This window comes from Seriola lalandi, unplaced genomic scaffold, assembly GCF_002814215.2.
Source record: "Seriola lalandi dorsalis isolate HSWRI2012SDOR001 ecotype SW California unplaced genomic scaffold, Sedor1 jcf7180002054470, whole genome shotgun sequence".
Lineage (NCBI taxonomy): Eukaryota > Metazoa > Chordata > Actinopteri > Carangiformes > Carangidae > Seriola > Seriola lalandi.
Window position 1 is genome coordinate 69,257 of NW_019525023.1, and position 26,195 is coordinate 95,451.

A 26,195-nucleotide genomic window follows, 5' to 3' on the forward strand; every position below is an offset into this window, starting at 1 on the left:
TATAGGAAGGCATAAAAAACTAAAAAAACGTCATAGTATAGTAAAGCATGAAAACCTCAAAAAACGTCACAGTATAGTAAGGCATAAAAACCTCAAAAAACGTCACAGTATAGTAAGGCATAAAAAGTCAAACAATGTCATAATACAGTAAGGCATAAAAAGAGAGACCACAAGACTAGAGTCAAACCTACAGCTTGTTAATTGTGAAGCGACAGTTCTAACCACTCTACTACAGTTCCACCCAGTTTCAGCACTGTTGTGCGGTATAAAATGTCAAAAAACATCATAGTATAGTAAGTTATAAAAACTCAAAAAACGTCATAGTATAGTAAAGCATGAAAACCTCAAAAAACGTCACAGTATAGTAAGGCATAAAAACGTCACAGTATAGTAAGGCATAAAAAGTCAAACAATGTCATAATACAGTAAGGCATATAAACCTAAAAAAAACGTCACAGTATAGGAAGGCATAAAAAACAAAAAAAACGTCATAGTATAGTATGGCATACAAACATCAAAAAACGTCATAGTATAGTATGGCATAAAAACATCAAAAAACGTCATAGTATAGTATGGCATAAAATGTCAAACAATGTCAAAATACAGTAAGGCATAAAAATGTCAAGAAACGTCATAATATATATATAAGGCATAAAAAGAGAGACCCCAAGACTAGAGTCGAACCTACAGCTTGTTAATTGTGAAGCGACAGTTCTAACCACTCTACTACAGTTCCACCCAGTTTCATCACTGTTGTGCGGCATAAAATGTCAAAAAACAGCATAGTATAGTAAGTCATAAAAAACAAAAAAAAACGTCATAGTATAGTAAGCATAAAAACGTCAAAAAACGTCATAGTACAGTAAAGCATATAAACATCAAAAAACGTCATAGTATAGTATGGCATAAAAACATAAAAAAATGTCATAGTATAGTATGGGATAAAAACATCAAAAAACGTCATAGTATAGTATGGCATATAAACATCAAAAAACGTCATAGTATAGTAAGGCATAAATTCCCCAAAAACATCAAAGTACAGTAATGCATAAAAACGTCAAAAAACGTCATAGTACAGTATGGCATATAAACATCAAAAAACGTTATAGTACAGTAAGGCATAAAAACCTCAAAAAAAGTCATAGTATAGGAAGGCATAAAAAACAAAAAAAACGTCATAGTATAGTAAGTCATAAAAACCTCAAAAAACGTCATAGTATAGTAAGGCATAAATTCCCCAAAAACATCAAAGTACAGTAATGCATAAAAACGTCAAAAAACGTCATAGTACAGTAAGGCATATAAACATCAAAAAACATCATAGTACAGTAAGGCATAAAAACATCAAAAAACGTCATAGTATAGTATGGCATAAAAACATCAAGAAACGTCATAATATATATATAAGGCATAAAAGAGAGACCCCAAGACTAGAGTCAAACCTACAGCTTGTTAATTGTGAAGCGACAGTTCTAACCACTCTACTACAGTTCCACCCAGTTTCATCACTGTTGTGCGGCATAAAATGTCAAAAAACATCATAGTATAGTAAGTCATAAAAACCTCAAAAAACGTCATAGTATAGGAAGGCATAAAAAACTAAAAAAACGTCATAGTATAGTAAGGCATAAAAACCTCAAAAAACGTCATAGTATAGTAAAGCGTAAATATCTCAAAAAACATCATAGTATAGTAAGAAATAAAAACATCAAAAAACGTCATAGTATAGTAAGGCATATAAACATCAAAAAAACGTCATAGTATAGTAGGGCAAAATATCTCAAAAAACATCATAGTACAGTAAGGCAAAAATATTTTAGAAAAAAAGACATTTTACATTAAGGCATAAAAACGTCATAGTATAGTAAGGATAAAATATCTAAAAAAAAAGACATTGTATAGCTAGATACACGAACGTCAGAAAATATCATAGTACAGTAAGGCATGAAAATGTCAAAAAATTCATAGTATAGAAAGGCATAAAAACGTAAAAAAAATTCATGGCATAGTAAGGCATAAAATGTCAAAAAATGTCATAATATAGTAGTTATGCATAAAAACGTCTGTTTCAATAACATAGAGCATTAAGTCGCCAATAAAAACAATGTGCATGTCTTGGGAATGCAGGAGAATTCCAGAGTATGCAGAAAACCCATGCAGATATAGAGAGAGCATGCAAACACAGAAAAAGCCCAAGACTAGGTTTGAACCCACGACTTTCTCACTGTGTGGCAACAGCTCTAACCACTCTACTACGGTGCCAGCCCATTAATGTACCTTAGTGTAGTGAGGCATAAAAACATCATATTATATAAAGGCATAGAAGGTCAAAAAACGTCATAGTACAGTAAGACATAAAAACGTCAAAGAAAGCCATATTATAGTAAGTTACAAAAATGTTAAATAACAGCATAAAGCATAAAAATCTCATTAAATTTTGATAGTATAGTAAGGCATAAAAATGTCAGAAAATATTATACTATATATAAGACATAAAATGTCAAGTTACAGAGAGAACATACAAATTCTACAAACAAAAATCCCAAGACCCAAACCCCTTTAACTGTGAGGCGACGGTTCAAACCATTCTACTATGGTGCCAACCCATTAAAAATGACTTAGTGTTGTGAAGCATAAAATGTCAAACAATATCATAATACAGTAAAGCATAAAAATCTCAAAAAACGTCATAGTATAGGAAGGCATAAAACATCAAAGGAAGTCATATTGTAGTACGGCATAAAAAGAAATATCCCAAGAATGGATTCAAACCTACATTTTTCTAACTGTGAATCGACAGTTCTAACCACTCTACTACGGTTCTTCCCTGTTTCCTCAGTGTTGTGCAGCATAAAATGTTAAAAAACGTCATAGTATAGTAAAGCATAAAAACCTCAAAAAACATCATAGTATAGGAAGTCATAAAATGTTAAAAAACGTCATAGTATAGTATGGCATAAAAACCTCAAAAAACGTCATAGTATAGTAAGGCATAAAACATCAAAGGAAGTCATATTATAGTACGGCATAAAAAGAAATAGCCCAAGAGTAGAGTCGAACCTACAGCTTGCTAACTGTGAAGCCACAGTTCTAACCACTCTACTACAGTTCCACCTGGTTTCATCACTGTTGTGCAGCATAAAATCTCAAAAAACATCATACTATAGTAAGGCATAAAAACCTCAAAAAACGTCATAGTATAGTAAGGCATTAAAATCTCAAAAAACTTCATAGTATAGTAAGGCATAAAACATCAAAGAAAGTCATATTATAGTACGGCATAAAAAGAAATATCCCAAGACTAGAGTCGAACCAAAATTTTTCTAACTGTGAAGCGACAATTCTAACCACTCTACTACAGTTTTTCCCTGTTTCCTCAGTGTTGTGCGGCATAAAATGTTATAAATCGTCATAGTATAGTAAAGCATAAATATTTCAAAAAACATCAAAGTACAGTAAGGCGTAAAAACGTCAAAAAACATCATAGTATAGTAAATCATAAAAACCTAAAAAAAACATCATAGTATAGTAAGGCACAAAAACCTCAAAAAACGTCATAGTATAGTAAGGCATAAAATGTCAAACAATGTCATAACATATATATAAGGCATCAAATGTCAAGTTACAGAGAGTATATAGAAACTCTACACATAAAGATCACAAGACTGGGTTCAAACCGACATCCTTTTAACTGGGAGGCACCAGTTCAAACCACTCTACTATAGTGCCAACCCGTCAAGATGACTTAGTGTAGTGAGGTATAAAAACATCATAGTGTAGTGAGACATAAAAAGTCAAAAAACTTCATAGTACAGTAAGGCATAAAATGTCAAGAAATGTCACAGTATATTAAGGCATAAATGTCAAAAAATATCATAGTAAAGTAAGGCATACTGATTGCAAATTGAACTGCACCATGTTCCTCCAGCATCGTGGGAGGGGGCAGTGTCTTTATTAGTTTGGGATTTTGGTATTAATACTTTGACAATTCTGTTGAGTTTATTTGTTTATTATTTTTCAATTAATATGGTGTAGTACTATGCTGACACGTTTTGTCATTCTTGTAGTTGTAGTAAGACCCGTGTCTCTATGGTGTATCTGCTCGGTCCCTAACAATGGCATAAAAAGTCATAGTATTGAGAAAACCCATGCAGGTATAAAGAGAACATGCAAACTCCACACAAAAAGATCCCAAGACTGGGTTTGAACCCACAATATTGTCACTGTGACACGACAGTTCTAACCACTCTACAGTGCCACCCCATTAAAGGTCCTTAGTGTAGTGAGGCATAAAAACGTCATAGTATAGTAAGGCATAAAACATACCGAAGAGCTTTGGGTGGCTGGATGGATCAACAAAAAACTGTAACACGGGAAACTCCCATTTGTTTCCTGTATACTAAAGACAGTCAATTTTGGTTTCTTTTTACCATGACTATCTTTCCTTGACGTTAACTAAGTGGTTATTACTGTAACCATGATGATGAAGGTCATCTAACCTTAAATTAACTTTAACCCAAACCATTATGTTTCTCTAAACTTAACCAAGTTGTCTATGTGCCTAAACTGAACCAAAACTTACTTTGGTAGCTTTGCCAGAGCAGAAAACAGTTTTATTTTTGAAGTGCTGATTTGTGATGGTTTTGGAAGCCACAGACAAATGATGGCATCCTGTCAATAGAGGGGTCAAATCAGTGTTGTCATTTTGGGGGGGGATGGACAAACCCCTTATTGTGGCAGGGAACACACTGGCACAATACCTAATGCAAATTTACAAACGCAAAAAGTATATTTCAATTTCAATTAGTAAATCTCATACCATAAAATAAAGCTTCTTTGGATTCAAAATTGCTTTTTGTGCTCATTGTGGAGTCCCAGTTCCCAGTTTCATCAAGGATTTATTTCTTGATATCCTCAAAGATTAGTTCTGCCCCTCTGCATGTGGGAGAAAATTTGTTTTGGGTTATATTTTCATTGTGAAGTGTTTAACTTTCAAATGGGTATCATGTTCATATCATTTGAATAAAGTAATGAAGTTTTTATAGCCCATGAAGATGATTATACTCTGCAACAGTGCATGATAGCAAACACCTTTATTCTGCTGTGCTGCCTGCCAGTGAACTCAGAAGAAGATTGTGTGTGTGAGAAAGAGAGCGAGATTAAGAGATGGAAGAGGAGAGAAAAGGTGGAAAATGAGCTTACAATGCATAAATGTGGAGGAGCGTTCACACCGGTATCATTGTTGTCAAATACGTGGTAGGAAGTGGCGGGATCCTAAAGATCAGAAAAGCGAGAATGTGCTTTGAAGGTCACTGGTTTCAGTCCTCATGCTGGATGAAAACAATCTCATTGGGGGAACTGAATGAGTAAAACGCTCTCAGTGACTATTCTAGTGCTCTTGATCCCCTCTGTTGCGCTGCCCAAACTGCTTCAGCTCCAAGATAACTGTGTGCAACTGTACGAGTTAGGAGACAAGGTTTTGCTGAAAAAGAGAAAATGTGCTCAGTCAGCCTGCCATGGCTAAAGTTAAATACATCTGCTTTGGTCCGTATGCAGCAGCACAGACGGAGGAACAGTTTGAAGTTCATTTATCCTGGTCAACAGTAAAATGTCAATAAATGCACACAAATCTGTATTCATATATTACAGTGAATTATCACTAAATTCAGATATTGGATTTGGTAGCATTTTGATTCACCATTAACAGAGACTACCAGCTACACCACTGGAAAACATTTAGTTTCTGAACAGGTTATTCCTGCTGACCTACCAAATCATTTTGCCATTGAGATATGCCTTGAATACATTTATTGTGATGTACTGTGTTACACCGATTATGTTAAATCTTTCAAAGTGCACAGACTTGAATTCCAGCAATCTAAATCACAAGCTCCAGTATACTGCGCTAAAAAGAAAATATCACATATAAATATAATGTCTCACAGTGATCTCCTGTCAGTGTAAAGTAGCATGCATGCAGTTCAATAACATAAGAAGAAAGGGAATAGGCGCTGCATCCTTTGTAGGAGATAATATGCTTACTGCTTGGCTGTTTACCCTCACATTGTAACTTTATTAGATGTAAGATTTTGTTTGCCATACAGTCCACACCACTACAGCATGCAGTTTATTCTCATGCTGAAAAGAGGCTGTTTGTAAAATGTGTGTGCTCTCCACTCTAAGATGATGTTGGTGAGATCAATTTGTCTCTTACTACTCTGCCAGGGGGTTGATGGTGTTTTTTTTCTGATGGGTCAACAGAGTAACATGAATCCATGGTAAATTCACACATGAAAATTCAGCCAAACCGTGATGAAATGATTCACCATTATGAATCCTATCAAAATTAATACCTTAGAACACAGGTTTGATTAATCTCCACACCCCTGCACTGTCATGCCACAGAGGGATTTGATGTGACAAAACAGAGCATGAAGATGAACCTAATCACGCACAATAGAGCAAACTGAGGATGTCCTGGGATTTGACATGTGCTCTGTGTAGACAAATAATGCATCCAGTAAGCATCCTCCCTTTTTTTTTACTCTTTCTAAGCTGGCTGAAAGAATGGAACCTTGAAGAACCTGCAAACTGACTGACGAGCAGTACAGAAATACTGCAGATAGTAGAAAAACATACAGTATGTGGTTTAGATGCAAGTATTTTGGCTTTGGGCTGATTTTGGTAAGTTACAGCTCAACTGCACTTTTCCATTAGTTTATTTTAAGGTTTTTTTGAAGCTTGAAATTCAGTCAATACTGAATTGAGTGATTATTATTTTATACGTTTTACTGCACTGCACTGTAGGCAGTTACACCAACTGCAGTTAGAAGTCAAAGAACAAAGGCTTCGTCAAGTGCTGCCATTAGCCTGTAAATTATTCACTGATTTCTCCTACCTAGTGAATTGTATATCTACAATAAAGACTTCACAATGGGAGCAAAAATGAATCAATCTAATTACTCTTTGTGTTATCAAGGAATTGGGTTTCAATAGCAAGTAACTTTCTGGGACATATTTCACGCGTCATGTCTATGCATTTTGAGGTTTATAAATGTTATTTAACACGGTTTTGGTTAGGGTTAAAGTTAAAAGGGCTATTTGTATTTGGGCTATTTTTTCCGGGAGAAGGTGGTGGTGATTGTGGCTTCATAAGAGTTTCAGCCATTGTTGCATTTACAATACAAGAGGTTATAATACACCCTCTGAGCAGTGCTACGTCTTCAGGGCAGATTGGAGGCTATACAGTGAGTTGCTATCGGAAATTGACAGGGCTATCTGCTTAGCGTGCTAACTTCAGTAGAAGAAAAGACGTGATAGAGACAAGAGTGAACATTGGTGTTGCTTTCCACTTGAAGATTGATGCTGAACTCGCAAAGTTTCTTCTAGACTGGTAAGTTGTTAATGTTGATGCTAATGCTAATGCTAGCTATGCAGCAATAGCGAAACTTCCAAATAGCTCCTTTAAGCGGAAGGTTAGGGGTTAGTCAGTAAATATATTACGTGGTGTGAATTGACATGTGAAAAGTAAAAAATGTGTAGTGATAACGGTCGATATACCTTAAGGAAATTGGTATGTTATACATACGCCTTTTAGTGACACTAGTCTGATTTACTCTCCAATAATTGATTGCTTGTAAGGGGAGTAGTGGCTCTCCCCTGGGCAGAGTGGCCCTGTTTGGGGGGGAGGTGGGAGCACTATGAGACGTGCAATTAGCTTTGACCTTTTTCACTCTGGACTGACACATTTAAATGCATGGGGTTGGAAATATGCACCACCACTGTTTGGCCACATGCTGTTTATGCGTTTTTAACTAGCTGCACTGAGGTAAATTGCATTCAGCCGTTGACACAGTGATAAAGTATTAAATTTTCAATCTAATTATAATGCCATCCTCAAATTCTCTGCCGAATGGAATGGAAAGTTAAGGCAGAAAGTAATTGTTATTCATACAAATTACGTATTAAAAAGCAAGCAAATTACGTACACTTTAATCATGATGGTTTTTCAATAATCATCTACTTATCACAACCACTTACGTACAACCCAGACAGGATAGAAAACATTCTCTGACTGTCTTTGGTCGATAGATCAGATTGACAGATTATATTCAAAACACATTATTAAATACATATGAGATCACTTTCTCTTTATAATATTTAATCATCATCATCAATCTTTATGATATATAGGCTTATTATTATAGGTGCAGTATGTTGTGCTTGAAACTGTGCTGATGTTTAGTACACATTATATGTTTTTCACAGGTTTGCCTTTACTTTTGGTCTCCCTTTTGGCTTAGGGCATTACATGACACCGAAGCTACTGCTGCTATCTGCTATTTGACGAACTGAAATTTTATTTATTTGGCCAGCAGGGTGGAGGTATGGCCTTGATAAAGAGGAAATAGACATTAGCTAGAGGTGGATAAGGGGACAAAGGTGATGTATTTTGTACTGATGCACACTTGGGTGCATTTTCTGTTCACTACTCTAAAGGAAAATTTAAATAAAGAGCACTGCAAAGAATTCAAAATAGTGGTTGATTCTTCACTTCAGTCGTATTGTATGATGTTGTTTGTATGCAGTGTTTCAGCTGGGCCGAGTTAGACTATACTTGAAGTTATGCTTTTAAATTTTTTGTCCATACTTCTTTTGTGGTATTGATTTTCATTTGGTGGTTTGTCATACAATGCATTTCATAGTGTTGTTCAATCAAATCCACATATTTTTTAACAGTTGATGTTCATTTTCTGCAAATGTTTCAGTGCATTATTGTATAGTGATGGGAAGTGAGCCATGACTGATTGATTGGTTGATTGGTTGGCTCATCCATTGAATGATTGGTATGGAAATCTAAACATTTTTTCTTTCTTATTTCCTTGTTTGATGAGAAAAATTGTGTAAATGTAGTTGTATGTTACTGGTGTTTTGGATGAAACAGGAGATTGAGGTTCATAAATTGGTTTTACAGTTGCCCCCCCACACTAATATACTATATGAAGTTGTGATGTCTTAGAGGATTAAATGGACCTCAAATGGCTGACAGTCACTTTAGATTGGCCTCTAATAACTGAATTGAAAGTGACTTACTAAATACATGTATTCACATGTATTTGAGAAGCATAATAAACATAGAGACAGTCATTTTGCTTCTTCCCTGAATATCCAATGTCATTGTTCCTGCTGTATTCAACCTTTATTTTGCTTGATTTGATTTAAAAATCCCATTTCTCTTTGTCCCTTATTTCTTTATTTAGAACTTTCCTGTTATATGTGAACATTCAAGAGGCACAGTAACATAATCTGATATCTAATATCTATTGTCTGAGTGCTGCAGCTTTGGCTCATCCACTCATTTCTGTTGCTTGAAATGCTCATGACCTTGGAATTTAATCTTATTCGACCCATGCTCTCATTGTAAGTCACTCTTGATAAGAGTGTCGGCTAAATGCCGAAAATGTAATGTAATGTCTCACTTTCCTGAAATGTAATTTTTGTGTCCTTTTGATAGGTCATACAACACGAGGTGGTGTTTATCTGTCGCTACGAGCTGGGTCACTGCTGGATACTGAGCAGGCCATCTCATAATGGATACGCTGAAAATGTGAGCAACAATTTATTAACAAGAGAGAGAGCGATTAAGTGAAAATCAATCCTTCTAGTCCAGACAGAGCTGCACTCTGTGGTGAAGCATCATCCAAATCACTTGTAAGAATCTAAGACGTGTCTTTTTCAGTTATACCTTCTGACTGAGCAGGCAATCTTTATGTGTATATACGTATGTGTTGAGGAAAGCCTTTGCTCTTGCAATAAGTATTTTTTCTTTGACTGTTTTCTGAAGCATGCATATTCAGAGTATGGAATATGATTAATATATCAACAGTCAGTCACTGAAGCTTACCATCTCAGTTTCTAATTACTGCTCTCTGTTATTGGCTGACTAAAGCCATTGCACAGGTTCCTGCACTCTTTGATTAATTCTAATAAAAGCTTAAGGATCATTGCCTAAAATGTGGCATAAGATTGGTTTTTGACAGACACTTGGTTGAGTATTTTGATCAGCCTAGAGTTAGTCCCACAGACTTTTACATTCAGTATACAATGCACACAGCTAAAATGACCAATTCTGTGATTAACTGCTGGATACTTAATATCTTTCTAAGAATATTTCCTCTTCATGTAAACACGAGAACCACAAGAAAGTGGTGCCGAAGTGAAAATTTGAGCTCAAACAGTTCAGGGAATGGTTAAATGGAAGGAGAAAACGAACATGATGAGTACAAAACCCAGATATGAGGAGGATTAAAGGGTGTTTTGAGCTCACATACTGTGGTGTTTCACATCAAAAGGAGACTCTGCACAGGGAGCTTAAGCTGCTTCAAGTATCTAAACGACTCTTAAAGACATTAAAACTGGCAAAATCATGAACTTCCATAAGTGAAAACACTGTCGTAAGGATTTTCTTATGTTCTTCTGTATTGGTCCTCATCCATATATATATATATACAGTATATATATATACTCATCATTTATCCAGAGAAGCCTACATCCATTAGATCTCATTAAGATTTGTTTGTATTGTCAATGTGCCTCGCAGCGCTTTTGAGGGCATTTGAAATATTATATACCCTATCAAAATGCTTATTCAGAGTGTAAACTAGATTTTGTGAGTGTAAAATGTGTAAAAATGTGGAGAAATGGAAATGTACAGTGGCACACACTTGCTTTAGTTTTTCTCATTAACCAATATTCCTCTCCATGTAGACGTCTCACTGCCTCCCTGTCTGCTTTTCACCTTATTAGGAATCCCATTGGTTTTCACGGCAAGCCAGAGCTACGTGGCGTGTATGTAGGCGAGTATTGCAAAGAAAACCTCTGGGATCTATTAAAGGCTTCCCTTTCTTGTCTCTAACTTCAACCCACTTTTAAAACAACTGCGCAGTTCTTTAGTCAGAGGCAACTTGAAGTGCAACACATGAAGGAATTTACTTTTATGTGTCAATCTGAGCAATCATTAAGTGAGATGAGCTGGTTTGAGTCCAAGAAGGAACAGTTTTTAAGGGAAAGTGGGAAGACTGAAGAGTGTTGAATATTAATATATAATATATATATGATGAAGTTATTCACATAATCTTCAGTGTTTTATTATTACTTTCACTATCAAAGAAAATAAGAAGCTCACACAGAGAATTATCCCCACCCACCACCTGCGAGAGCTTTGCCCCCAAACAGCTTTAAATCTGCTTAAAGAAAGACAAATGATTTTGGAGGCAACAATAACTTAAACACATAACTAATTCATAATTTCATAAATAAGGAGCTGTTAACTGAGGCCACGTTGTGCTGTTTATTGTGCACGATGTGAATAATGCAGGATTACATGCTCTGCTATTCAGTGATAAATAGCTGTGAATCTATAAATCTGTAAATGCAGTTTATCTTGCTGTCCGTTGATATGCAGGATTCTGTGTTATACATGAGCATAGACTGACGGAGAGGACAGCAACTGTGTGACGGTGGTTAAAATTATGAACATTATTTCACACACTGGCCCACAGCTGATTATGCTGAACATTTTCGCGTTACGACTGACTGAACTGACAGTTTATTATATTGATTGTTCCCTATTGTGTATGATGAACGCAGTTTTCTGGGTTGACCTTGCAAATTCTTTTTAGGGAAATGCATGCTCTTCTATTGCAAAGTATTACAGTGTTCATTGTGTGTTGTGTGCTGTATCGCATATTATGGGGAACTGCAAGTGAAGTGCAAGTGTATCTGTTGGTAGTTCACAAAAACTGATTGGACTGAATGAAATAAATATATAAATGGAATTTTTTTTAAAAAGTCAGTACACAACACCATTTTAACATGCTAACTGCTGTTCCCTGTGGCCAACATTTTATTTTTTTGTTTGTATCCTGGCTATGTGACTCAGCCCTGAGTAAATCTGGCAAAGTGTACCGTGTGACAGATGATCCCATCTGCATCACAGTCAGCGACAAGCGCGGGACTGTCAGGTGTCTCATCAACACATTTCAGCTCAAGCGGGAAGCAGCGCCAGAGCATAAACACCGTGCCCAATCACAGCATATTAATCTAACATACAGCTTGACTTCACCCCTTTTAACAAACGTGCCAAAAACGGTTTTGTGTTATTTTAAGACTCTTTAAATCTGAATTTGACTGATTAATACGTATGAGATTAATACATCTGTTATACTATGTTTTCATACTAGGATAGCATACCTGTTAGTTTTCTATTGTAAGCGGTGCCCTGTAAGCCCATCTGCGCTGAGCACCCATGCCTCTATGACACCAGAATAAAAGAATATTGATTCACTCACACCTTTATTAGTGTTATTTTTAGGATCACACTTCCACCTGCCTTGTGCAGTAAAAACGAATCACCGCGAGAGAGCACAGAGTCTAGATTTGCACTGGAGAAATGGAAAAGTTACATGTCTAGAATGGATGAGCTGAGCTGCGTTCTTGTGTTTGCTTAGCGGGTGATAAGTTCTCTATCAAAAGTGACACAGCCTCAGTATGTGAATAAAACTAAGGCTACCTGCAGTATGAAGAGGCACTTTATATGCTGCAGGCTGGACTTGATTATACTGCCCTGTTGGACAAACAGTGACATTAAGTCAGAGGGGAAGCCTGTAGAACATCTGTCCCAATGGCAGCGACTCCCTCCTGTGACCTTGATGACAGTGTTGGCGTAAAGAGAATATGACTCTCATGCTAAATGAGGAGTTCATTAAACAGTCTGAATCACATTTCAGCCTACAGTGTGTCTCAGGTAGAGTTCTTCAAAATATCAGGCCTGATGATGATATTTGGTCAGTGTTGCTTAATTGTTTTTAGCAAGAGAACTCAAGGAGGATTTCTGATAAAGAAATTATGATAGTACACACATTTCATATGAATTCCTGATCTTACCGGATGCTGAGTAGAGAACAGAAAAAATAGCTAAAATGTAGGTATTTCAGGATTAACACCCTTTAAATCCAGTCAATCATACAAGTGAGGTGATTAGTCCTTTCACAATTTTCACCCTGAGGTCAAGGAGAACTGCTCTATGAACAGTTCCACATTATTTTTTGTGCTGGTGCCTGACCTTGTAGGGCGAAGGGTTAGAATAAGAGGAAATGACTCTCTGACTTTGCATACACTTCACTTTCTGTGCTCACTGGATTTCTCCACTTGATGGTGGAAAAGCCTCAGAAAAGTTCAGCACTGGAGCCAAAGAGCAGTGTCGACAATAAAACGCATTAAGAGTCAAGGGCAGTGTGTGAGAATATAAACTCACATAAGGTTATTGTACTTCTTCAAAATGCAATGCAATGGTGTTTTCAGTTGCAAGGGAACATGGTGAGTGCCACTCAGAAACAAGTCTGCAACGCTAAGAGTAGATTAGAAATACCTGACTTACCTTCTGCAAGCAGGCGCACTGCGTGCACGAAGGAGGGATCCAAGCTGTTTTTCTCGGCCACCAATTCAGGTAAGTACTTATCTGGATGCATTATTATCAAAGCGGACCTCTTCTCCGGGCGGAGCAGGTGAGACCACAGGACTGCTGAGCGTCGGAATGCAACTATAAACCTTCCCGCTCCTGCTTTTGGTAGCTTCACTCTGCCGGTCTTAATGAGCACCACAAGCAAAAACCCCCTCCAAAAAAAAAAAAAAAGAAAAAGAAAAAAAAAGAAAAAAAAATGGTAAAAAAAAAAACTAGTCGTCCTTTAGGTTTTCAAGATGCTTGACTGGAGGGTGAGTAGTGATTCAGATGTGTGAGCCCATCTCTGCCACCGCTACCTCTCCTCGGCACCCCGCCAGACTCTCAGACTCACTGGGTCTGCAGACCGCGCTGCTCCCCGCCCCTCACAAGCATTATTGGCCATATTCTGGGACTGGCGCTGCTGGAAAACAAAGACGGTACCCGCTGAGTGCATACCAATTGGATGATGTGCTCGGAGGGAATGGATTAAAAAAAAAAGTTGAGGTTGCGATTGGTCGGGGCTCATATTGGTCCCTACAATAAAATTAAAAAAATCCCTCCAAAATGCAGATTCAGTCGGTTTATTAAAAGTTTTATGATGGAGCCTATGCTGAAAATAGTCACTTATGGAAAAAAAAGCAAGTGATTGCATTTAAGAATACTGTGCAACAGAACTGTAAATGTTGTGTGGCTTGAATGGGTTAAAACAGAAATTGACCCATAGTTAAACCATTATAGGCCATTGTAAGTCGTCATTCAGTGCCAGCCACCCTCTAAGTCCTTGTAAGCATATTATCAAGATATATACTATATTTTTAATCAGGAGATTTTGAAAGGCAATCAGATGAGCTTAAATTATAACTGACTTTGATATTACAAAGATTAATTATAGCTAAATCAGTAACGTCATACTAGTGAGAGATAATAGCTTATCAACGCCAAACGTACCTTATCCAATTACTTTCTCGATTCAGCCAATGTATGGTGGCCTGTGAGTTTCAATTAGAGTTTTGCTAAGTTCACTCCAGTGTGTTCTTCTGTCATAATGAACAATGCACTGTGGTTCTGTGGCCCCTGGCTTTGTAGCCTGAGGTACAAACAAAGAGTTCAGTTGTGGCTTCTGTGTGTCTGTCCATGGTGCTGAACAACACCTGCATGACTCAGACCTCTCTTGATGTTGGTCGCACATGTGGAGAACGAGCATTTCTGAAGCTATAAAATGTTTTTCATGACATGTACTTCCAAATGAAAGGGAGCAGGAAACAACATCAGGTAATTACTTTCTTTAGCTGTGTGCTCTCTTCAGTCCGCCCTCGCAGCCTCACAGAACCTGATCTACTCCCACATCTCTGTTTAACACTTCACAAAGAAATTTAGCGGTATTATTAAATCACTGTTTGGCATCTGCCTGAAAAGCTCTGCAAAATGATGCCCAACGAGAACCTTTTTGAACTGAATTTTATGGCCACAGGAAAGGAGGGGAGCAACATCAGTGCTCTCATTTCATGTTTCCTGTTTGCTGGGGATTTGACTTTTGGCTGATGTAGAAGTATTTGAGAATATCGCTCATTTGTTTTCTCACACAGTTACGTTATTAACTTGCAATCCCATCGCAATATGCAGTCCTTTTGGTTAACTCTCAATAAAAACAACACAATATTTTCTTTCTAATGTGACAAACTGTAATCTGTTTTCTTTTCAGAGTGAAGCAAATATGTGTACTGTACCTACACAATGCCCTTTGATGCAATAAGATGTTCTGCAGGTCATGTACTGTATGCTGGCTGGGTAAAAGAGCAGAGCTGCAATCCCAGCACAAGAGTCAGAGTAATGTAGAATAATGTAATGATTTTCACTTCCTGCCCTCTAAATGATTTGAGACGGCTTAATTGTTCCTCGCAGGGGTCAAGTCAAGAAGAGCCTTTTATGCTTGGGAAGTGAATTACAGGACACTACCTTAAAGAAGTTTTAATGTCAAGTGAACGCTTCATTAGCTCCTTACAAAGCAGTGTCAGCAGTGTCAGCAATGTAAGCATGAACGTTTGCATCTCATAATGCCCCTCTTACAGCTATGATATCGACTGGAATCCTGCACTTATCTGCAGCACAGCATGCTGGCTGCTTTACTTACTTACTCACAAATGAGTTTTGAGCAGAAGAAGCTGGTGAATGACCGATTCTAGCTCTACTTGACCTTTAGAGATGATTCAGACTGCACTGATCAGAATCATAAAGACTGTGGGGCTACAGGTGAACATTGGTATTTTAGAGGTGCTCTACTACACATCAGGGACTGACCATGTCAATAAAAATTTAGATAAATTATACAATTTCAAAGTCTGTGGATGTGCACAGATCATTAATTATTCTAAATCTAATTTTAGTGACTGTGTGAGCATGTTGTCATTATTCATTGCTCTAAATTTTACGACTCCTTTCTTCAGTTGACCTATAGTGTCTTGACATGAGTATGAAGTATGAAGTTACTGTTTGTTTGGGAGACTAAAATATCATATGATATGTAGATTACCCATGTTGGTTTGTTTTAATTTCTATTAAAGACACTATTTTATTAACAAACTTTTTTTTTCTCTCTACGTCTGTATAAATATTTGGGAATACCATGCATCCCTAGAAGTGGTCGAAAGAGTACAACTTCATACTTGCATGTCCTCGCAATATTTTAAATTAACGATTCATTTCTCTCTGAAACGAAGCACAACTTCTTTTTCTCCTTCATAGCCTAAAGCAAGTGACTTCATTCATGTCAGCCATACTGTCTTTGCGTTTAATGCTTGCTGGACCTCCACTGATGTCATTTTATTCAATAAAATGATTCATAATCTTGCTGCCGTTACAGTTGTTAATGATGTTGATTATGACTATTAATATGGTTTAATCTTGTAATCCTGTAGTATGGTTGTAGCTCCGGTCTAAAGTAGGCAGACTGAAAAAAAACAGACATAAAGTCTTTCAGCCTAACATTGAAAGAAAGAGAATACGGCTGGGGAAAATAGCTTGTACAGTGATGTATGTCGTTGCAGAGAGAAGACTTTTATCAGACTGTTGCATGTAGCAGTATTGTGATTGACACTTACATTTTAACTTAGACAGTTTTCTGTATAGGTACTGGAAATATTACAAGTTTTTAAACTAGGATTTCATGGATTCCTGCAGCTCTCTAGTGGTCAAACTGCAACATTACACATTTCACTGCTACATCCATGTGCAGATAAGCCTTTCAAAGGTTAAATACATGATGTTTCATAGTGTGGCAATTCATTTTCAGTATGTATTTGCCTTGTGTGTGTTTACTGATCTACTTGCATTATTTGGTGTGAAGATGATAAATCACATTGTGTGTGTATTTTGTTATGCAGGGAGGGTGTGATGATGACTCATTCCTTCATTTCTGGCACAATCGAGGGGCTGGTGTAGTTTAACACTTTTTGTATGTGCTAAGATTTGTAACTATATGTATCACTAAAGACAGCTGTTTTATTATGCGTGTGAATGGTGAATACCAAGTTGTCTCTGTAAAATTTTTATTTATTACCCAAGTCACGTTTCCTGCCTGAAGCTGCAGTGTGAGATCAATGATTAACAAGCTTAACAATCTTTTGCTTTGGACACAAATACCAACAATCATTTCAAATTTGTAAACCCCCCCCCAGAACATGGAAGTTTACTGATCTATTTACATATAACTTGAGGTGGTGATAATTATGTGACCACTGCTGAAAGGCTTTTTTCTATGCCCATTGTGATTGCTTGGCCAACTGATAAACTCTGTCCTCTTTTCGCCCCCAGTTAGCCCTGCCTTCATCAAGCTGGGCAGATGCTTCCAAAAATGTGTTTTTAATTTTTTTTTTCAAAATAAGATTGTAAAACAACTCTGACCTGTACAACATAATCACAACAAAGTGTGAACTGTAAACTAAAATAGGAAGCCGCCTGGGGGACACACCCTATAAGCTATATGTTTATTTGTTTCTGTTGTTGACGTTGTTTTGTTTGTTTGTTTTAGGGGGGCAGTTGCAGTCCTGTTAATATGATTTGCAATTTATTCTCTATACTCAAAAAAAAAAAAGATGTTCTGTTTTGAAGCCATGTCCGTTGTGTACTTGGGGTGATTTTAGTTTTTTTTAGAGATAATTGATCAGGTAGAACAAGAGCAAAGGGTGTGTATTACCTGATGGGACACATCTCAAGCAGGTTAATCAGGCCTACTTGTAGAGGCTTATTATGACTGGTCCATGGTAGATAAGCTTCAGCTTTTTAGGTCAACTGTTGAATTTTTGTTTTATGCCTTTGTTTTTTCCAGTCCTCAACAATAGCTGCCCTTACATGAATAAGTATGACAGCAAATGGTGCATTCACACCCTTTCACTTTTTTCACATTTTGCTATGTTGCAGCCTCAGGCTATTATTGTTTAGATTCAATTCAAATTCATTTTTTTCCCTTGTCAATCTAAACTAAATACCCCATAATGACAAAGCGAAAAAACAGAATTTTAGACATTTTTACAAATTTATTCAAAAGGAAAAAACTTAAATATCACATTGACGTAAGTATTCAGACCCTTTGCTATGACACTTGACATTTAGCTCTGGTGCCTCCCATTTCTCTTGATCATCTTTGAGATGCCTCTTCACCTTGATTGGAGTCACCCTGAGATTCTCTCAGTTGATTGGACATGATTTGGAAAGATACAACCTGTCTATAAGGTCTCACAGCTGACAAAAAAAGCTCCAGAGATCCTGTGTGGAGATGGGAGAAACTTCCAGAAGGATAACCATCACTACGACGCTCCACTGGTCCAGCCAGACGGAAGACTGTCCTCAGTGAAAGTATCCCAACAGTGAAGCATGGTAGCATGGTGGTGGCAGCATCATGGGGAGACTGCACGGTTGTGGGAAAACATGATTGTGGGAATTACAGACATATCCCTACTGAAAACCTGGTCCAGCGCACTCAGGACCTCAGACTGGGCCGAAGGTTGACCTTCTGAAAGGACAATGACCCTAAGCCCACAGCCAAGACAACACAGGAGGGACGTTTTAGGGATGACGCTGTGAATGTCCTTGAGAGGCCAAGCCAGAGTCCTGACTTGAACGCGAATTGAACATCTCTGTGCAGACCTGAAAATGGATGCCCACGGACGTCCCCATCCAAGGATCTTTAGAGAAGACACAAAGATTGTCATGTCATACCCAAGAAGACTCAAGGCAGTAATGCTTCAATTAAACATTGCGTAAAGGGCCGCATACCTAAGTCAATGTGATATTTCATTTTTTCCTCTATTAAATTTCTTGGATCCTGTGTTTGCTGTGTGTGCTTTGTCATTATCAGGCATTGTGTGTAGATTGATGAGGGAAACAAATTTAATTTAAAGGAGTTTAGCATGAGGCTGCAACATAACAAAATGTGAAAAAAGTGAAGGGGTGCACTGTGCTTATTCATGCAAAGAACATCTGGAAAACACACAATTGATACTTTTACGCTGACCCTCTAAGACGGTTGTTCTCAAGGTCCATCAAATTGGTCAACACGAACTTTATTTTGAAAGGTTGTACGGGAAGTCGGATCTTGGATTATATTAGACTTGACATTAGTGTGAGGCCGCAAGTGGCCGGCGAAGGGGAGCAAAACACTTGTCAAGTCCCACAGAACCACGTGAGTATGGCGGAGGGTTTCTGAAGCTTGAAGATTGGGATGTTTGATGTTTAATTAACATCTGTACAGCGTGACTCAGCCAGCTGTTGGACTTTAATAACAGACAAGTAAGTGTTGACATCTGTTTACTGCGCCGAACAAATGTCCTTTTGCCGACTGCTCCATAGGGTTCACACTGCCGGAGGGGTTTCACACGTGTCCTGCTGTTCAGTGGTGAAGTCAAATCAGCTCTTGGAAAACATGAAGGAATCTGCTGAATGTTTCCCCAGATGACCGAAGAAATCATCCAGCACACACAAACTCAGAGCCTTAACTGGGAGAAATGCCAATAGCACTACAGTTAATTATGAAGGTGTAGCCTGCATGTAAATGCAACTGATGGTTCAAAGCTGCTTTCGCCATTAAGTGTTATGGCTTGGTTATTGCCGATAAATACTCACTTGAATAAATGTCTCTATGTTATACTGAGTAACGCACCAAACTAAAGTATATGTTTATATTTTATTTACCTGGGCTAATGGGGTTCATTATGAGCAGTAAAAGCTTGCTAAGAGAAGATGGAAAGGAAGTGGAAAGGAGAGAAAAAAAATATCAGTAATATTAATGAAAATCATTAGATCAATTGCAAGAACAAGAAGCTAGAAAATAGTGAGTGTGTTGATTTAAAAGCGGCAGCAGAAAACACTATAAAAGTAGCTAAAAATACATTTATGCATGAAAAATATAGTTGCTCTGCTTAGAAACTGAATTTCACAGGTCACTTTTGACCTTGAAAACAGCAGTTGACAAGGTCCATTTACTAGCTGTTCTGGAGCTTTCCATCATACAAGATGATCTTGGACTTGAGGTTTGAGGCTGCAGGTAAAGAAGTCTGAATTAGTCTCACATCTAAACTGAACTACATCTGATGTAAATATTACTACTCATAACCAATTTAAATGTACAAGGCAAATAAATAAAAAGGTTGTCAGAGTGTCCTAAAAGGGCCTTTCCACATATTTTGAATTAGTACAATTTTGAATTAAAACATTTGTTGCTTCATTGTATTTTTTTTACTGTTTTGATAATTCTTCTTAAATTGTATTTTGTGCATTGCTCTCAGCCAATTCTAAATGAAATAGAACACTACAAATTTGGTGTTTATATTGTTGATTCAAGGTCTTGTAAAAGTGTAACTAAGTCGCAAAGGCACAGAGAAGACTGTGTGGATATTACATAACCAATGTTTCCTCAGCTATAACTTTTGTCAAACTCCATAAATGACTTTGTCTTTTTTTCCCTGCAGGAACTTAAAGATGTCAGCTGTTGTAGTCGTGCATGGTGGGGCATGGGCCATACCAGATGAACTGGCCGAGGCCTCTGTTGATGGAGTGAAGGCTGCTGCATGTGAAGGATTTTCTGTGTTCAAAAGAGGAGGAAATGCAGTGGATGCCGTTGAGGCAGCTGTGAGAGCTTTGGAAGATAACACTGTGTTTAATGCAGGTACACAGGGTTCGTCTTACTGTATTATGTGAACTGATGAATGGATCTTAGTAAAAGTTGTTTAGGCCACAGCTGTTGGTACAAGTACTTTTCTTGCCAGTTAAAAAAAAAAAAACATCAAAAAACAACTAAGACAACAACTCCCCAAGCTGTCCACACAGGAGCCAGTCATTGATCGCCCCCTTCTTCATTAATGCAGTCATCTTTGTCTGTTGTGCTCTGTCTCCATCTGCTGGTGGTGATGCCAACATCCATTTAGACTTCTTAAAGAATCTGGATGATGATGATTATGGTCATCAGATGTGATGCTCCTGATTATGGGGCTTATTTTCATAATCCAGCTTTAGTCCCAGATGGAATCTGCACAAAGATCGAATCTACATTTTAGATTATGTCTATAAACGAATCTGTCTTGTCTGATATATATTATATTTGCTCCCTAAGCACAATCCACACAAATTGTGAGATACATACTGTTTAAGTGTCGGCTTAAACTTGCTAAAAAAAGAAGGTAGCATACAAGGTTGCAGTCTTCTCCTGCTTAAATTAACATTCACATCTTCGGGGTATAACTTGAACTTAAAGTAAAATGAATATATATGTGAATAATGTTCACTTTAGGGTCTTGACCATGACCACTGACATATTGTGAGTGTAATTTTTATGCCTTCACGCCAGCGGCAGCAAGGGCCGCAGCCATTCTTGTGAACGGGATATCTCAGTAACGCTGGAAGGAATTTCTACCAGTTTGGTACAAACTTCACCTGGACTCAAAAACAAACTGATTAGATTTTGGTGGTTAAAGGTCAAAGGTCATGTTCTGATTGATTGGCACAGTCCACTAATCAGAAGGCAGCTACAAATCAACCAATCAGAATAAGGCTACAAACCCACCAACCAGAATGCAAAGCAATTATGACAAATGGTTAATATTTCTATATGACTCTTGACAAACAGGGATGTAATCTGAAGCTAGTCTGAATGACAGAGCCATACAACTGTGAGGTGGTAATTCTAGTTATTAATGATTCAGTGTAAAGAATTATAAGCACAGTGATGCATATCTTACAAAGTATTCTGTCAGGATGAACACTGTATCAGTCATTAGTGCTGTTTTTGTATTACATTGTCACGGCCCTGTGGATTTGTGAGGATGGAGCAGGCAAAGTAAAACTGCATAGATGGTAACTGATAAACATAGCTTTTAACCTGAAAAGATGATTTCTCGAGACCGAAAGATGAAAAAGTGTACAAATCAGACCAACAAGTCAACACTTCAGTTTGGCTGGTTTATTTGTGCACAAAGGACAGATCTGGTGCAAATACACCAAGTCTCTCACTGAATGACAGAACTTGTGCTGCTTATATCCTAAACTGATCTGGGTACGGTAACTATCATCTGTTAACCTCAAGACCTTTCCCTCCGTGTTTCACTTTTATTGCTTACATCCTCCTGGAAGGGAGTGCATCACTAAATCTCTGCAGGGATGTAGATAAACTCCTAAACAACAATATAACCATAAAACCCAGATGTGTGATTGTCTCCTTGGTATCCTGCCCCCCCACAGGTCAGCAGCTTTCCTAAGGTTCACATTCTTAACATCCTTAAACCAAAGTTGCCAACATACAAAACAAATACAATCTTAAATAACCTCAGCAGACAAAGTTAGAAGGAAAACATATTCCTATTCACTTTCCATTGTTGTCTGTTGTTAGACTTTATTTAGTTGCTAAGCACCGGCTAAGGCCCTCCAGTTTGATTCCCAGCACTGTTAGCTGTGAGAACACCTGCATCAAATGTTTGTCTGAGCCATTGTTGCAGTTATTTACTGATTGTGACATTTAATTATAGGGCATGGAGCAGCACTAAATACTGATGGAGAAGTGGAGCTGGATGCCATTATCATGGATGGAAGCACACTTGCCAGCGGCGCGGTGTCTTGTGTCAGGAACATTGCCAACCCTGTGTCGCTGGCACGGGCAGTGATGGAGAAGGTGTCATCCTAAACACTCTTTAGTTTCTCTTGAAAAGAAGCAGTAGGAGATCACTGACACTCACTGGCACTGATTTGTGACTACTGATTTGGATCCTTTTTTTTTTTTTACAAATGTTTCTAATAGCAAACAGCTTCTGTGTACAATGAGCTGACTGGTTATACACATCAATGAGAATGTCTGTCATAAAATACATTTTCTCTTTTAACATTTTCTTACATGTTGGCTGCCATGGAAAACCTCAGACTTCCCACATCATGTTGACAGGCAGAGGTGCAAACATGTTTGCGGAGAGCATTGGTATAGCCACAATTCCCACTGAGACACTGGTGACTGAGTATGAGAGGAAAGAGTGGGAGAAACACAAGAATTATGTCACTGGCGTAATGGAAGATTTCAACTCTCACTGGTAGGTATCTGCAGTATTTCACTTTATTTTGACACTTTCTTGTCTGGACTTTAATGTCCTAATAAATCTCTACGCATACAGCATCTTTTCAGCCTGAATAGCCTGACAGTATCTTGAAATAGAGTTAATGCGCACTATTAAATATAAATGCTCTACTGTACAGAATAACTGGTGTGCTCGCCCTATCTTTAAACTGATGTGCTGTTCATTTGCAGTGTAGAGGCACAGCTCTAGATTAGCTCATATACTATGCCAAACGTGATGGCATGTGGTGGTACATTGCATATTGCATGCTTTTTCTTTTACAGCAATTCTCAGGACAATATAGATTTTTTTTTTTTTTTCATTCTAGGGCCCATGATACTGTTGGTGCAGTGGCTGTGGACTGTGCTGGTAATGTTGCATGTGCAACATCAACTGGAGGGATCAGAAATAAGATGGTTGGCAGAGTAGGAGACTCTCCGATTATTGGTATAACTTTATTTTTTATATGTTTTCTCAAATAGCACCTTATACACTGTCAGCTGCAGAATAAATTATGTTTGAGGTCATTATCATTACAATTGCTCTATCCAAACAAGTTAAGTTTATAAGATTTATATTCACAACTTGAGTTTAATTTATGTCATGACTAGTTTTTAAGATATGACTCAATGTTTTTGTTTTTTCATGCTCTCTCTTGGAAATAAGGCTGTGGAGGATATGCAGACAACTTTAGTGGTGCAGTGTCTTGTACCGGTCATGGAGAGTCCATTCTTAAAGTTACACTGGCCAGACTCATTCTCTCACAGATAGAACAAGGTAAACTATCAGGCTTTCACACTTTCTGCATGAAGACAAGTCACATAGGTCCGACTTTATCTGACCTTGATATAATTTGATGTCACTACTTGTGTTTTCAGGGATAATCATTCATTCACAGATGTGATAGAACTATATTAATTCTACACAGAATCAAAATTTGGTAGCAAGAAAGTGAAAACTTACTGTAGGTAATTCATTTTTGAAAATGAAAGATTCTTTGTTTGGGTAAAAAAAAATCTTTTTATTAATTACTGGAAAACATTCACATACAATTATTTATGTGAATAAACATTGCAAATTTATTATTAAGGTTTCATTAAAATCTATCTCCAAATCATTTTTGGAGTAGGGTAAGAATTTGCAAGGATATTAATTGAGGAGCCGGTTAGAGTTGCAACTTTGGCGTGAATTTAGCTCAGGGGTAATTTTCAAACAAATTTGGATATGCAAACAAATTTTAATATTTTAATTTATTTTCATAATTTCTTCTTCCCTCATGCAGGTAAATCAGTAGCAGATGCTTCACAGTTGTCTCTGCAGTACATGGGAGACCGCGTTCGAGGTGCAGGAGGTGCAATTGTGGTTTCTCCATCGGGGCAGTGGGCAGCCACATTTACCACAGAGCGGATGGCTTGGGCAGCTGTGGAAAGTGATGTTCTGTGGTATGGATTAGATCCAAATAAGAGGTTAAAAGAGCAGTTCTCCACATAAGAAGTTTAACAGCTTTTTGTCCTTATTAAACATTGTACTGAGCAGTATAATAGGGAACTGTATTTCACATATGTTTTCTACTAATTCACTTGGATCACTTGGTCTGACATGGTGGATATTAGCTACTGTTGTCTGTAGCTACATTTAATTAATAGTGTTTTCTTCTGTCTACTCTGTGATGTTAAAGCTACATACTCTTCATATGTGCTGTGAAACATAAATTGTAAAAGATTGAGAAGATAAATATTACAGTCTTGAGACTCAGTCACTGGAGCAACTAATCCATACATTTGACTAGTTTTTCTTATCGCATACTGCATATGCAAAAAGAGGTGTATCTGTGCAAGTGTTATTTCTCAGATTTGATGGACCATCAAGTATTCTGTATGTCAGTATTCAGTCTGTGAGTATTTCATTCTGACCGTAGGACAGAAAACTATCGTCCTCAAGGTGGGATGGGACAGTTGCTCCCATTTTAGTAATTATTTCTTTGATTAGCACTTAATGAAATGAGCTCTTCAATCTGAGCTGATTAACTGATGGAAGTGCTGTATGTCTGTGAAATCTATCTGACATTGTTTTTCACTAAAGGTCATTCAGTTCCATCACAAGTTGTTTGGTTTTCAGTGCTCTTTAAGCACCTCGAGTGCACTTTTGTTTTTAACATAAAATAGCCTCATTGATGAGCTTCCACTTTATTAGGCCTGCAGCATTGTTGGCCTGGCTTCATCCTTTGAAACAATGGCTGCTCAACCAGAGACAGTCGCTGTTAATAAAACTGATTCAGAATTAGAATGAGATAGCATGAGCATTTGCTCCCACTGTAATGTAAGATATGAGCGCAGCTCTGAATTATTCACATGGTGTATTTCATTTTTAAAAACTGGATATTTCCAATTTAATGTCTTTATAGCACCTAAATAACACCTCTGACAGCAATGTCCTCCTAGACTGGATAAATCTTCTTATACCTCATTTAGTTTTTTCATTTACACATTTCTTTACATATTACTTTTGCATTCCATAAGTAATAGAAAAAAATGAACACAACTGTGATATTGTAGTTAGAGGTGTAGATGTGCAGTGAATGTTTTCAAGTTTTAGTAAAATATTTAAATCTTATTAATCTAAAAGAAAGTAAACCAAGAATCGTAACTGATCGTATGGTAACTACTGTCCTGCAATCAGTGTCAGATATTTTACCTTTTCACTTTAATAAATAGAAATAAACTAACATGTTTTAATGTTAATAGCCTCTTCCTTTCTCTACATGGGACTGTTGAATGCCTCTGACGGATTATTTCTGATTCAGGGTCAACCTCTCACTGCTTCTGCCAATGTCCTTTTCCTCACTTTTGCCAAACCAGCTGTGTTCTTTAGTTTGTTGTCTGGACGTTGGAGAGCAGAGGCTGTGAGGCCTGATCCTGTACAACATTGCTGTCCTGGCTCACAGAACTGGCACTATCCAAAACAGTTCAAACACAGAATGCATCTTTGTCAAAACAGAAGGGTGTTGCAAGAATAAGAGTATGTTCCATTCCTGAACAGGTATAATGAACTTGTGATAGACATCCAACCTCCACAGTTCATTGAAAAGATAGGATAGTTCCTTGTTT

The 26,195-nt window shown here is 37.5% G+C and overlaps 2 protein-coding genes across 5 annotated transcripts in view; one reads left to right on the forward strand and one right to left on the reverse strand.

The window, feature by feature from the left end:
• The window catches only part of khdrbs2 (KH domain containing, RNA binding, signal transduction associated 2), a 65,140-nt gene extending 51,319 nt beyond the window's left edge, over window positions 1–13,821 (reverse strand). Inside the window, exon 1 of the mRNA XM_023411638.2 lies at window positions 13,439–13,821. Within this exon, the coding sequence (XP_023267406.1) occupies window positions 13,439–13,529 (91 nt within the window). The 5' untranslated portion in view covers window positions 13,530–13,821. The remainder of the gene's footprint in view (window positions 1–13,438) is intronic.
• A 5,287-nt stretch (window positions 13,822–19,108) lies between these two features.
• Window positions 19,109–25,190, forward strand: LOC111658916 (isoaspartyl peptidase/L-asparaginase). 4 transcript variants are annotated; one of them, XM_087175429.1, is made up of 8 exons: window positions 19,109–19,178; window positions 19,346–19,530; window positions 20,464–20,660; window positions 22,513–22,655; window positions 22,901–23,064; window positions 23,417–23,535; window positions 23,755–23,865; window positions 24,371–25,190. In XM_087175429.1, the coding sequence occupies exons 3-8, from the start codon at window positions 20,474–20,476 to the stop codon at window positions 24,577–24,579; spliced, it is 933 nt and encodes a 310-aa protein (XP_087031555.1). In that variant the 5' UTR covers window positions 19,109–19,178; window positions 19,346–19,530; window positions 20,464–20,473; the 3' UTR covers window positions 24,580–25,190. The 4 variants fall into 4 exon arrangements, with proteins under 4 accessions (XP_087031555.1, XP_023267394.1, XP_023267395.1 ...); XM_023411626.2 differs by lacking the exon at window positions 19,346–19,530 and having other exon boundaries at window positions 19,149–19,285; XM_023411627.2 differs by lacking the exon at window positions 19,346–19,530 and having other exon boundaries at window positions 19,152–19,178.
• The last annotated feature ends 1,005 nt before the right edge of the window (window positions 25,191–26,195 follow it).